The 13,457-nt window shown below is 46.3% G+C and overlaps 1 protein-coding gene across 1 annotated transcript in view; it reads left to right on the forward strand.

Annotated features, from left to right (window-relative positions):
• Window positions 1-13,457, forward strand: part of Nmnat2 (nicotinamide nucleotide adenylyltransferase 2) — a 139,205-nt gene that overhangs the window by 100,419 nt on the left and 25,329 nt on the right. The window contains exons 2-4 of the mRNA XM_076831706.2: window positions 7,144-7,232; window positions 8,019-8,086; window positions 10,276-10,354. Of these exons, the coding sequence (XP_076687821.1) occupies window positions 7,144-7,232; window positions 8,019-8,086; window positions 10,276-10,354 (236 nt within the window). The remainder of the gene's footprint in view (window positions 1-7,143; window positions 7,233-8,018; window positions 8,087-10,275; window positions 10,355-13,457) is intronic.

Raw genomic sequence — 13,457 nt, forward strand, 5'->3', positions numbered from 1 at the left:
AGGTCAGACCTGAGTGTAAAAATGTTGGAGCAATTTGGCTCCTTCCCTGGGACAGAACGGGTGGACAAAAATAGACTACATTTTTGGAGGCCTGGCATGAAATTAAATTCCAGGGCCCAAGATACAGCTCTGCCAATGGGCTGGCTTCCTGCCAATGTCCAGAAAGTCTTTGTCATGCAAGGTGGAGGTGGTGGCCCAGTGGGGGAGGAAGGAAAGCTTCCCCCCACCCCCTTAAACTTGCAGGGGGCTGCTCCATCTATCTTTAGTCTTTTTTTTTAATATTTATTTTTTAGTTGTAGTTGGACAGAATACCTTTATCTTATTTATTTATTTTTATGAAGTGCTGAGGATCAAACCCCAGACCGCACACGTGCAAGGAGAGCGCTCTACCGCTGAGCCACATCCCCAGCCTTAGTCTTCACTGTTCAAAACATAGTCCTGTAGTCCAGCAGCATTGGCCTGTCTTGCAAGGGAGAGCGAGTATGTCAGAAATGCTGATTCTCAAGCAAGTGAGGCAAGGGGGATGCCCCTCAAGTGCAAAATTTAAAGGAGCACCCAATGCTCAGTAATTGAGATAAACACTATTTTAAGATATCAAAATTAATGCAAAAAAAAATCATGATGAACAAAATACCAACATTTTAACCAAAGGCACACTCTGACCCAGCACTGGAATAATCTCACCCTGCTCCCCTCACCCTAGTCTCAGCTTTGATCTCAGGCTCCACCCCAGACCTACAGAATAGGAATCTACTTTCTAACAAGATCCCCCCCACCCCAGGATTCCCATGCACATCAAAGTGTGAGAAGCACCACTTTAAAGGACACCCTGCCATGCCTTAACAACCCCAAAGCTTGGCATTCAGAGGGCAGCAAAAATGGAAGGGTGGGGGGGCAGAGATAAAGTTCCAGAAGCCCCCAGCTGGAACCAGCTTGCTTGCCACCAACCTGGATATTTGCACACCACCACCTTAAAACTTCTGTGTGTGTTAGATTAGCATGAATTTAAAAATCTTTTAAAAAAAATAATTATCAATTCATGGGGGAGTTGCAAGGATAATACAGAGAGATTCCAGCTGCCCTTCACCAGTTTTCAACAATGGTTACCATCTTAGTCCATCTGGACTGCTGTAGTGAAATACCTTAGATGGGGTAACTTATATAAAAACAAAAAACAAAAAACCATGAATTCATTGTTCACAGTCTGGAGCCTGGAAAGTCTAAAATCAAGGTACTGGCAGATTCCATGTTTCGCGAGATTCTGCTCCTCATAAACATTCTGTGTGTCCTCACATGGTGGGAGGGCAACAGCGGGGCACAGGAGCTTCCTTGAGCCTCTTTCATACTCTTAAAATCTTGCTGGGATGTTGATAGGAATGCATGAAATTTACATATCATTCTGGGAATTATATATATATATCTTTACTGTGTTGAGTCTTCTAATCTATGAAAGCTATTTACTTAGATCTTTTTTGATTTCTTTTATCAGCTTTTTGTAATATTTAACATACAAGCCCTGTTTCTGTTTTTTTTTTAAATTTATACCTAAGCATTTCATTTTTTCTGAATGACAAGTTGCCTTGTATTTTCAGTCCAGTTTCCATGTGTCTGTTGTTAGCATATAGAAATAGAATTCATTTTCTTATGCGGATCTCGTATCTTATGACCTTGCTGAACTCAGCTCACATCTTAGTTCTAGAAGTTTCCTTGTGGATTTCTAAGTAAACCATCATGTCATCTACAAATACAGATAGATAGTTTTTGAAATTTCCCTTTTTTTGATTCTTCTGTTCTTCATTTCTTTTTCTGACTTTACTGTGCTTGCTAGAAAGCTGGTACAGTGTCAAATAAAAGTGGTAAAAGCAGAGGTCCCTGACTTGCTCTTGATCTTAAAGGGACGCACTCTGTCTTTCACGCATGACGTTAGTTGTAGGTTTTTATAGGAATTTCTTTATCAAGTAAAGGAATTTCCTTTTTATTCCTACTTTACTGACAATTTTTGTCATAAATGAAGGTTGAATTTGTCAACTGCTTTTTCTGCATCAGCTAATAGGATCATGTGATTTTTCTCCTGTTAATATGGAGGCTTACACTGAATGATACCTCAGATAGTGAAACAGCCTGCGTCCCTGGAGTCCAGGCCTCTTGGTCATGGCATAGAATTATTTCCTTTTATATATGTAGCTGGATTCTATTTGCTAATATTTTGTTAAGGATTTTTTATGTACATATAGTCATAAATGATGTTGGTCTGTAGCTTTCTTTCCTTCCTTCTTTCTTTATCTTTGCCTGGTTTGGGTATCGGGATAATACACAAAATGAATTGGAAAGTGTCTCTTTTCTATTGTAGAGTTAGTAATTCATTAAATGTTTGATGGGAACCTCTAGTAGAACCATCTGGGCATTGTGCACATTTATATTCATAGATATAATTTATGAATTATATAATTTATAAATTCGAGTTGATCCTCATTACAATCTTGCAAAGCAGGCATTTTAAAAATATGGAACTTAAAGCTCAGAGAAATTAAGTGCCTGGCCCAAGGTCTAAAAGTCTTCTTATCCCAAGTTCAGTGTCATTTCCAGTATTCCACAGTTCTGGGTTTGTCTAGGCAGACTTTTCAGGCATTTGAAATCTCTTTGGGAAACAAGGAAAGAGAATCATTGGATGTGTTCCCTGTCACTTTTGTTTAGCTGGGTGCCAGTTCTTTCTTGCTTGACATGCCTTTCAAGGTAGAGAACAACAAGACAACTAGCAAACTGCAGAGTTTAAACCTAGGATTCTCAGTACAATCTTATAAAGGCACAGTCTAAAAGATGCATGCTCCTTGCATGGCTGTGATGTGTCCCGCTGAAAAGCCCAGGGGCAAAACAAGACAAAAATATCTGGATAGAGGAGTAAATCCTGCTTTCTGTGTCCCTAAGCATTTTCTGGAAAGTTACTATGGGTCATCTCCCTTATCTACCCTCATCACCCACATCAAAATTTCCATCTTGGAATGATTACCTCTCTGTGTGTGTTACAGATCTGGGATTGAACCTTGGTCTTCTAGGCAAGTGCTCTACTACAGAGCTTCACGCCCCATGCTTTTTTTTTTTTTTTTTTTTTTTGAGATGGGATATCACCAAGTTGCCCCGGCTGGCCTCCATCTTGTGATCCCCATGGCTCAGCCTCCCAAATCACTGGGAGCACCAACATGTGCCACCATGCTCTGCATTTTTATCTCTCTTAAAATAGGTCTTTGACACACTAGACATTTTTCACCACTTTCACTATGCCTTCTGTGAATTTTTCTTCCAACTCAGAGCATGTCATATCCCTGTTTGATAGCCTTCAGTGATTCCCTGTTGTCCTTAGGGGCCAACTATATGGTTGGTGTCTATGTATGTCTGTGGTTCTCAAACTTTCCAGAACAGGAGAATCACTTGGGAAAAATTACTTAAAAATGCAAAATGTTAAGTCCTAACCTCAGACTTTGGTTCAGTTAACTTTGGACTTGGGACCTCAAATCTGCATTTCAGTGTCCAACTTCCAGGAGATTCCCATGCAAATAGTGTACAAGATACATATGATGCAATAGCTATCCTGGGTAAAGTTCACACCCCTTGACCTGCTTTCTGGGTCCACAGCAATCCAACTTTCTCAGCCCACAGCACCCTTCCCTTGCTTCCTGCTCCCACTCCCAGAAGACCAGCCACAGCCCAACCATCATGCTGAGACTAAACCTGTTGGGGAGCCTGCTTTTCCCGGTACAATTTCTGCACATCAGCTGGAACTCCTCACTCTGCTTAGAAGACTCACCTTCAGTCTGTCTACTGAAGTCCTATCTTTCTTCAAGGCCAAATTAAAAGTCTACTTTTTCTAAAACTCATTCTTGGCTCCCCAGGGGGAAATTCCTTTTCTCCTTCCTCTTAGCGTCTCACCGATGGCACACAGTAGTTCAAACGATAGCTTTGCCACCCACTGATAGGTCACGACCAGCTTTTTCTTTAAATTTATGATTATTAGACTAAGAATACACTGGAGAATTACAACGCCTAGTACAATAATGAGGGTCTTGTAATATGTTCCAGTTAAATAGACATATGTATGTTTTGTGTCCTGATTTCAACGCATCCCAGACTGTAGGTCGTAGTAAAACAAGAACATTGAAGGCCATCGCTGTAGCACTCATCCAATTCAGTCTCGTTAGAACCATCAGTATGACTTTTGTTTCCCCGTTATGTGAACCTTTGAAGAATAATAAATAAAGTTCTCCTCACCCTCACATTCCTCTAACATCTGTCAGGGGGGTTTTGGGCTCAATAAACATTTACTAAATTGAATTGAACTGCATGATCACAGGAACTCTTCTGGGTTTAACTCTTCAGGGTTGTAGGGTTGGGAGGATTCCTTTCAGAAACTGTCTCTTTTCAAGGCAGGGCAGGTTGGAGCATTGCCTGGAGAGGGGGTTCTTTGTCTTGTCCAGGAAAAAGACAACTTCTAAGGCAATTCATTGGTACAGTGGATTTCCCTGAGAATTCTGAAGCAAGGCCTGAGGAATGGAGTGGGTGGTTCTCTGGACAAAGAAAGATGACTCAGCAGAAGGACACCCTAAAGAAGCAAGAATATAGGGACAGGCAGATCCATAAGTATTCTGGGTGTGAACATTTAATGATCATCCACTGCTCAATAAATAAGTCACTCTGCTGAGTGCTTCAGAACCAAAGGAGTCTTTAGCCTGGGTGACAAACTGGACCATGCTTGGACGACAGTTGTGTTTTCTTAAACCTTCCCAGTGCTTCCAAAGGCAGTGTCACTGTTTGACCTACGTGAAGCTACATGCAAATCATTTCATGCTCAGCTTGCTTCTCACTCCTGTGTTAACTGCACATCTCTTTGAGCCTGAGTTGGGAACCTCTTTCCTACTGCAGAGAAGAGCCCTGTCTTTGAGGAACTCAAAAGAAGAGAAGAGAAGTTGGGACAACATCTTTCAGAGACAATTTCCAGGCCCCTGGGACTGAGTGCATAGGAAGTAGTAGGGCAAAGTCCAGAAGAAGGGACATAGGACCGAGAAGGCAGACTGGAGTGGAGTTGAGCAGGGCTTCTAGTGAAGTGCTTGGGTGAGGAAACAGTAAGGAGAGGACACTTTTTGGAGGGCAGGGCAAGTAAGGAAGTCCTGGCTGATTGCAGAAGAGGACCTGTGACAGCCAAGGGCCAGATGTACATGATCATGAGGAAGACTGGGATGTGAAGAGCCAAGAGAAGGGAAGATGGGCTGTGGAATTCATTCAAATATCAAAAGAGTTTAATTACAAGGCCTTGAACTTGGCCTCACCATAAGACTTGGAAACAAGTGAAATAATATTGCTCTTTTAAAAAGCAAATGTGACACAACTATTAGAATAGCTAAAACCCATAAAGCCCAAAACATGAAATGTTGATGAAGACATGGAGCCACAGGAACTCTCATTCACTGCTGGTGGGATTGCAAAATGGTACAGCCACTTTAAGACAGTTTGCAAGTTTCTTATAAAACTAAACATACCCTTAACCATATGATCCCGGGCCACATTCTAGATGTTTACCCAACTGAATTGAAAACTTATGTCTACACAAACACCTGCACGTGAATGTTATACCAGCTTTATTTATAATCATCCCAAACTGGAAGCAACTTTTTGGCAGATTGATGGGTGAACAAACAGAGGTGTATCTAGATAAGGAAATACTATTTAGTGATAAAAAGAAATGATCTGTAAAGTCCTATAAAGATATGGAATAAATTTAAATACATATTGCTTAATGAAAAATAAAAAGTCTAAAAGGCTTTGTATGATTCCAACTATATAGCATTTTAGAAAAGGAAAAATCTCTAGAAAGGTTAAAAAAAAAATCTGTGGTTTCCAGAGGAAGTGAGAAGGAGGGATAAATAGATGGAGCACAGCAGCTTTTCATTTATTTAATGAATACCCTATATGATGCTATAATGGTGGTACATACAGAGCTCTATAGCACAAAGTGAATCAGTGTGAATCATGAACAATAGTTAACAATTTGTTAGTATTGATTTGTCAGGTGTAGAAACACTCTATCCTAGTACAAGATGATCAATATAATGAGGGACACTTTTAGGTGAGAGGTAAAAGGAGGGCTGAGTATATGGAATTCTATATACAATCTGCTCAATTATTTTGTAAATCTAAAACTGTGCTCAAAATAGTCTCTCTCTCTCTCTCTCTCTCTCTCTCTCTCTCTCTCTCTTATTATTATTTTTTAATCAAAGAGATTTCACATTGAAAGAGTAAAAAGAAGCAAATGTGGTGGGAATTATTTTTAGGTATTAAGAGAACCAGTAAGACAATCCTGGAGAATGCTTGTCAAATGCTCAGCCAGCCTCAGCTTTCACATCCACATTCCTTCACTGTAAGATCCCCACCCTTACTCTTACTCATCCTTACTGAGATGCAAGCTCTGGCCCTGTTGGGATTTGTATAAGGAGCCCCCTAGGAAGTAAAATATGGCTAGACTTTCAGCTCCTTCCTAGTTTGCTGAGCTTTGTCATGAAAATACAATTGAGCTTGTCTGATAAATTTGGATAAGCAATATCACATTCCTTCCAAAGGAAAAAAGACTTTTCTCTGGCCACTTTTTTTTTTTTTTTTTTTCTCAGCCAAGGGTAATGACGGTGGACTTGCAATTCTCCATAATTATGTGAAAGGCCCTTTACCTTGTTTGGTGGTTTTTCTCTTCTTAGTAACTATGTGAAGCAATCAGCACATCTTTCATATCACAAGGAGCCCTTTTCCCCCTTTCTTTTTAAACTACTGCTTCTCATCGGAATTTCTACAAGTGACAATAGAGGTAAATTCCAACCTTCTCTCTAATGGCTCTTAATGAGGTGTTTGTTTTAAAGCCCTCCTTGGGCTCCTCTGACAGAGAACCTTTAAAACTGGATTAATCCTCTTGAGTTCTAAATCCTTTCGCTTCAGGGGCTTCCATAACCTTTTGAATTACTAGCATTTGCTTTGAAAGTTGACACTTCCTATTTAAATGGCAAGAAATAAGCCTTAGCAGTAGAGAGCTGAACATATTGATTTCAATTATCACCTTTAATCCACACCTTTCCTCTTTGTCACGTGTGATTTTCTTCTCTTATTTAGAAAGAGCCAGGGATTATCTGCACAAAACTGGAAGGTTTATCGTGATTGGCGGGATCGTCTCCCCGGTCCACGACTCCTATGGAAAACAGGTGGGTCTCTTCCTTTGCCCTCTGCTCCTTCATCCCACCCCTCTCACCTGATTCCTCCTCTGGATAAAACTGCCCCCATAGTCCGCAATGCTAAGATCCTTGAAAATGCAAAATGCTCGAATATAGAGTCCTGTCTGAGTCCCCCTTGTCTCAGGACATCAGTTAGACCTGAATGAGTGGGTGTTGGGGCAGCAGTCTGCCAGAGACAGGCAGCCACACACAGTGCCATGCCCAGACAGAGCTCATTAGAAGAGGAGCAGGCACGCCCGCGTGTTGTCACTTGGCCTCAATGCCAAATTGGCACCTGGTTATGGGTTGAGCAGCCCGGGGCAAGTCTTTGTTGGGATTTAGGAGAAAACAGCCTATGCCTTTAAAAATCTGATTTAAAATTCTTTTGCCTGCCCCTACCTTCCTGTGTCACTTTTCCTGGTCATTCCCCTTCCTCCCACAGATACACCCGGTAGGCGCGGGGGTGGAGGGGGGGGGAAGCCACCTGTGCTGCCGGACTGTGCCGTAAGACCAGGCTGAGTTAGGGCTCCCCTCTGTGCAGGGCACACTCCAGCCTGGTTGGGCTGGTACCCTCCCACATCCACCTTCCTTTTTCCTTCCCCTCTCCACTCCATGCCTGTCTGTGGGGCAGATGCATAAGTAAAGGGGTCACAGCTCTCATTCCCTCTCTCCACCAAAAACTGGTGGCACTTCGGTAACGGGCTGGCTTGGGCTTCCGTTCCAGGGGTGCTGTGGGGAACAGAGGGGCCTCCCAGTGACTGCTCTGTTGCTTCCCAGGGCCTTGTGTCCAGTCGACACCGCCTCATCATGTGTCAGCTGGCCGTCCAGAACTCCGACTGGATCAGGTAGGGCTGGCCGCAGGGGGCCGGGCAGGCCCTGATCTCACTGTGGTTGGGGCTGGGAAACAGGAAGAGCCCGGCAGTACTTTGGACCCCAGGAGGGCAGGGCGGTGGAGGGAGCACTATCAGCCACCGACAGGTAATAAGCAGGTAGACCTCCAGGGGTGGCCCAAGTGAGAACTTCAGTTTTGCCCTCAGATTTGAAACTACCGAGGGAACTTTAAGGGTCTCCTCGGCTTTGGCACATCTGGGTCCTGGTGTGATTCTCAGAGCTTCCATAAGCATCACTGGGTTTGGGGGGAGACCTGGCCAGAAAAATCCCCAATACCTCCCAGTGTTAGTCCTCTTCACTTCCAGTAACTCTCATTTCCTTTCGGAACGTTCCGTGCCCTTGGCAATTGCCCATTCCCACACTCTCTCCCTCCGGGTCCCACACTGACTCCGGGACAGAGGTGTGGGACCTGTAAGCATTGCCCTGAACGGTGTTCAGACTAAGTCACACCCAGAGAGAGCCTTTGTGCTCCTCGCTTTTCCCAGTCAGACATGCCCCTAAGATGGCAGTGTTCCCCTGACCCCATCTGCCGAGCTTGCAGTGTAATTAAAGCAAGCTTCCAATAATTATGCTAATTATTCTCCCCTAAATTCCTACCGCTGTCATTTGCATGAGATGATGATGTTTTTTAAAAAGTCGCAGCACACCATTTGTGCTCTAATTTCCCCTGTGGAAAGATAAGCAGCACCTCAAGGTCTCCACGAAAGGAGGGAAGTGATGGGAAGCTGAGCTCAGAGGAGGGGGGCAGAGTCAGCCCAGGAGGGACAGTGGGCGGGCGGAAACGAGGGCAGCCAAGGGAAGCGACAATAATGACTAAAGGGTGGTCCTTGCCACTGGAGCGCAGTGAATTGTGTGAGAAGCATGTGCCCTTTATGGACTTTCTCACCCCCCTGGAGACACAGGTGGGTAGAAAGACAGCTGCTCTTTCTCAGATGGGACACAAGCCAGGAGAAGTCAAAGGGCCCGAGCGATAGTCCATCTGTGGTCGAGTCAGGATTAGAAATGAGGCTTCTCCAGATCTCCCAGGGAAATGGAGTCCAATAGGGAAAACATTAAGCAGGAGGCTGGTTCCTGTTTGGATATGCTTAGAAGATTCTGGAATAATCTCCTTATTCATTCAGTAAATATTTACTGGGTGCCTACTGGCTGCCTTACCCTATTCCAGGCACTGGTTAAATCAGAATTGAAACCACCACCAGAATTGAGATCACCAGGGAGTCTAAGAAGGAGCTGTAGAGATGGGAGCTGGCAGGCCCCCAACCCAGGGAGCCTGTGTAGCCAGGTCAAGTGTCTGGTCATCTCTGGCACCTTGTGCACCCAGAACAGGGAGCGGGGCTGGGGATCTGGGAGGAACAGGCTCTGGGCAAAACCCTTTCATAGCTTTCAGTTAGTGCAATCTCATCTGAAAACCTGAGGTGTTGTGTGCATGGTAAGGGGTGGACAGGGAATGCTCAACTGCTAAAGAAATGTTTGAGAAATATCCCAATTTAGCAGCTCATTAAGTTGGCAATTAAGCCTGAGAGCCACATCAGTCTGCTTACCTCACAAGCTAGCGCACAGGAGGGGTGACTCTAGTCCTGAGCCTAAGCCTGGTCTGACTGCTGTGCCTCATGTCCAGGCCTGCAAGGTACCCCAGTGCTCAGGGAGGCAGACCCAGCTGATGCTCCAGGATCTTACCTGCCTGGCAAGGGAAACCAAAGCCCCCATCAAGTGGGGGCTTAATCTTTGTCACAAACCTGCAGGATTCAGAGGATTTGCTTTTGTAAATAAGAGCAAGACACTCCATAAGTACTGTACATATAAAATTTACTAAGTCCTTCTAGCAAAACCATAAGATAGTTGCTACTGTTATTCCCATTTTATAGATGGGAAAATGAGGCATTGAGAAATCACCTACCCAGCTGGAAAGGCTAAGGCTGGGGATTTAACCCAGGCAAACTGGCTCCAGTATCTTTTCTCATAAGTTTATACCAGACTCCTCTCATTTCACAAAAGAGGAAGCTGAGGTCAGTTTCACGCCCAGGTTTTATCTGAGTAGAGATCTAAGCCCTTGATGTGACCAGCTTTGCCCCCTGAGCTATGGTGAGCCCCTGAGCTATGGAGGGAGGAAAGAGTGTGGAAATGGAAACTCTCTCCATGTTAGGGTGGACCCGTGGGAGTGCTACCAGGACACCTGGCAGACGACATGCAGTGTGTTGGAACACCATCGGGACCTCATGAAGGTGAGCCGGGCCCCAGCCAAGGGATGGGTGGACTACGGGGGGACAGAGGAGGGGCTGTGCCCACAGAAGCCAGGCATCAGGAACAGGGATTGCTGCCTCCTAGCTGAAGAAGGCTTCCTCCTTCTCTGCCGGCTGTAAGAGGGGCCAGTCAGGGGGTGGGGGGTGGCAGGAAGGGAAGTGGTGAATTAGGAAGGAACCCGGAGCAGCTCAGGGGGGCTTCCTGCCTTCCACCCTCTAACTCAGCCTCCCATTTGGATGTGACATGATATTGTTGCTGCTGCGTGTGACTTGGGCAGCTTTCAACAACTGGGAGCAAGTTCAAGGTGGGATAAGGAGACCACAGCTGCAGGACTACAGAAAGTGAGGAGAAGGGAAGGCTGGGCCGAGAAAGGCAGAAGAGAGGTGCTGGAGCTGGTTTGGGCAGCCAGGCCCTCTGCTCCATCCTCTGCTCCATGGGTCCCCTTACCTCCAGGGAAGGGGCTGCAGCCGGGCACCACACACCTGTTGGCCATTGTGCTGTCAATCCCATTCATTGCTCCTCACGAAGCCTCAGGGCAGATGGTGTCTGATCCCTGCTTCATCACCTGGTAAAAGGAAGTGCATGTACCTGAGGACACACTGTGAGTGCCCAGTGAGCACTGATGGATGATAACTCCCATATTCCTGATTGGAGCCCGGGGCCTGCGTCTGGGGCCTCTGTGTGTCTGGGCTGCAGACTCAAGGACTGGCTGCCAGGTTAGAGTGGGCTATCCACAGCCAGCAGCACCGACAGTGTGCACAGAAAGCACCCGTCCCAGATCAATACCAACCCATCGACCCCACAGTGACAAGATGAAAATGGCACCGTCAGTGGCAAGAACCTGATGAACCAAGATGACAACCATAAATTGGGCTCTCTCCCCTGACTCTGATGTAGAGCCCTCCTAGGCCCACACCACCATCAGCAAGCTGTGGTTCCCATCTGGGGAAAACCTCCATCCCATTTCATCCCATCTCAGCCTCTCTCACTGTCTTCTCCTTGGGGAGCACCCCCTGGCCCCCTCACTCCACCAGCCACACTGCTGAGCTTCCTTTTACTAGACATGAAGCTTTAAGGCTCCAGACCATCCTGGGGAGCCAACAGCAAGAGAAGTAGGGAGGCCAACTGGCTGTTGCTCCATCTATTAAGCCCACCCCCCGCTTGGAAGTGAGTAGAAACTGATCTCCTTTCTATCCACTTTTGGAACTCTTCACCCACATCCTGACTCTTTCCTGATTTCCTTGATAGGTCTCTGACACAGAGTCACCCTGACATGCTCCTCTGTGCTGGTCTCAGCAATAGAAATAAAAGACACCCCATCTTACTGCATAAGGATGAGTCAGTCAGGATAGGCTAAGAAACGCTGAAGTGACAGGCATCCCTACATTCTCAGTGACATCAGACAAACTTATTTCTCACACTCCATGCCAGCCTAGCGGGGGTAGTCACCTGGAGGTCTGCTCTCCTTCTAGTCACAGATGCCTCAGGATCCATGACAAGAGAGAGGAATCAGGGGACCTTGCAGGCATTTCTTTTCTTTTCTTTTTTTCCTATGAGCCAAGCACTCATTAAAAAAAAAAAAAAAAAAATTTGATGAGTTAACATCAGATTATTTATTTTGCTTACACAAAATAAGGACAAGGGAACTTCACTATTTTGGCAGTTGAGAATGGCTGTTCTCCCCCGAATCCAGATTTCTCTTGGAGGACCAGATGTGTCAGCTTGGTTTGATTGACTCCATGTTATTGGTTTTTTTTTCTCCCCTGGAATATTGTCTCTGTTGAAAAACTGGCGTCACAAAGAAGGTGGCAGCAGGAAAATTTCAGAATCCAAAGCTTAAAAATAAGTCTTGGGCAGTGTGGGGTTATTTTCTGTCTCTGGGCGGGATCATCCGGTGTCTGAGGCCTGGGGATAGAGGCAAAGTCCCCAGCCACCCATCCAGGAGATGTCACTCTCAGTAGCGTCTAGTGTCCTGAGCTGTGCTCGCCCAGGATGACAGTGGGTAAGGAGCAGCAGGTCACAGGGGCCCCCTGACCCTCTGGGAGACAGAGCTCTCCCTGGGCAGACCCCGGAGCTGAGGGTCAATGGCCAGGGGAGAATTATGTCAATGTCTCCCCACCTGTGGTCCCTGAGGTCCTGGGGCAGGGATGTAGGAAGCAGCTAGTGTCATAAGACGTCCCCATCCCCAGCCAGGCTGGGCGCCTGGCTAAGGGAGGAGAAAGATGGTGGCCTGGCCCCTGCACCTGGTCTCACTCCCCACCCCACCCCCAACCCCGCCACCTGGAAGGGGAGGAAGTGACACCCAGGGGAAGGCTGGGAAGTGAGGCCACCACTGTCACATTCAAGTTCAGGGTGCGACAGCTCAGTCTGCCCCCCAACAGGCCCCATACTTAGCTCCCCTTCATGGGCCACGTCCCCTCTGAGAGTCATACCCTGCCCTTTATAGGCACAAGGACCCAGAAGTTCCAGGGACACGTCCATGTTTAGGCCCTCGGATCCAGAAGTGCCTCAAGCGTCCATATTTAGGCCCCCAGATCCGGAAGTTCCTCAGACATCCATGTTTAGACCCCTGGATCCGGATCCAGAAGTTTCAAAGGTGCATGTCCATGTTTAGGCCCCCGGATCTAGAAGTTCCTCAGACATCCATGTTTAGACCCCTGGATCCGGATCCAGAAGTTTCAAAGGTGCACGTCCATGTTTAGGCCCCCAGATCCGGAAGTTCCTCAGACATCCATGTTTAGACCCCCGGATCCGGATCCAGAAGTTTCAAAGGTGCACGTCCATGTTTAGGCACCCGGATCTGGAAGTTCCTTGGGCGCACATCCGTGTTTAGGCCTTAGCATCTAGAAGTGCCTCAGGTACACCTCCATGTTTAGGCTCTAGGATCCGGAAGTGCCTCAGGTGTCCATGTTTAGGCCCCAGGATCTGGAATGCCTCAGGCGTTCATGTTTAGGCCCCCGGATCCGGAAGTTCCTGAGGTGCACGTCCATATTTAGGTCCCCAGATCCGGAAGTTCCTGAGGTGCACGTCCATCTTTGGGCCCTCGGATCCGGAAGTTCCTCAGTCCTCCATGTTTAGGCTGTG

The sequence above is a fragment of the Callospermophilus lateralis genome, chromosome 13 (genome assembly GCF_048772815.1).
Source record: "Callospermophilus lateralis isolate mCalLat2 chromosome 13, mCalLat2.hap1, whole genome shotgun sequence".
Taxonomy (NCBI): domain Eukaryota; kingdom Metazoa; phylum Chordata; class Mammalia; order Rodentia; family Sciuridae; genus Callospermophilus; species Callospermophilus lateralis.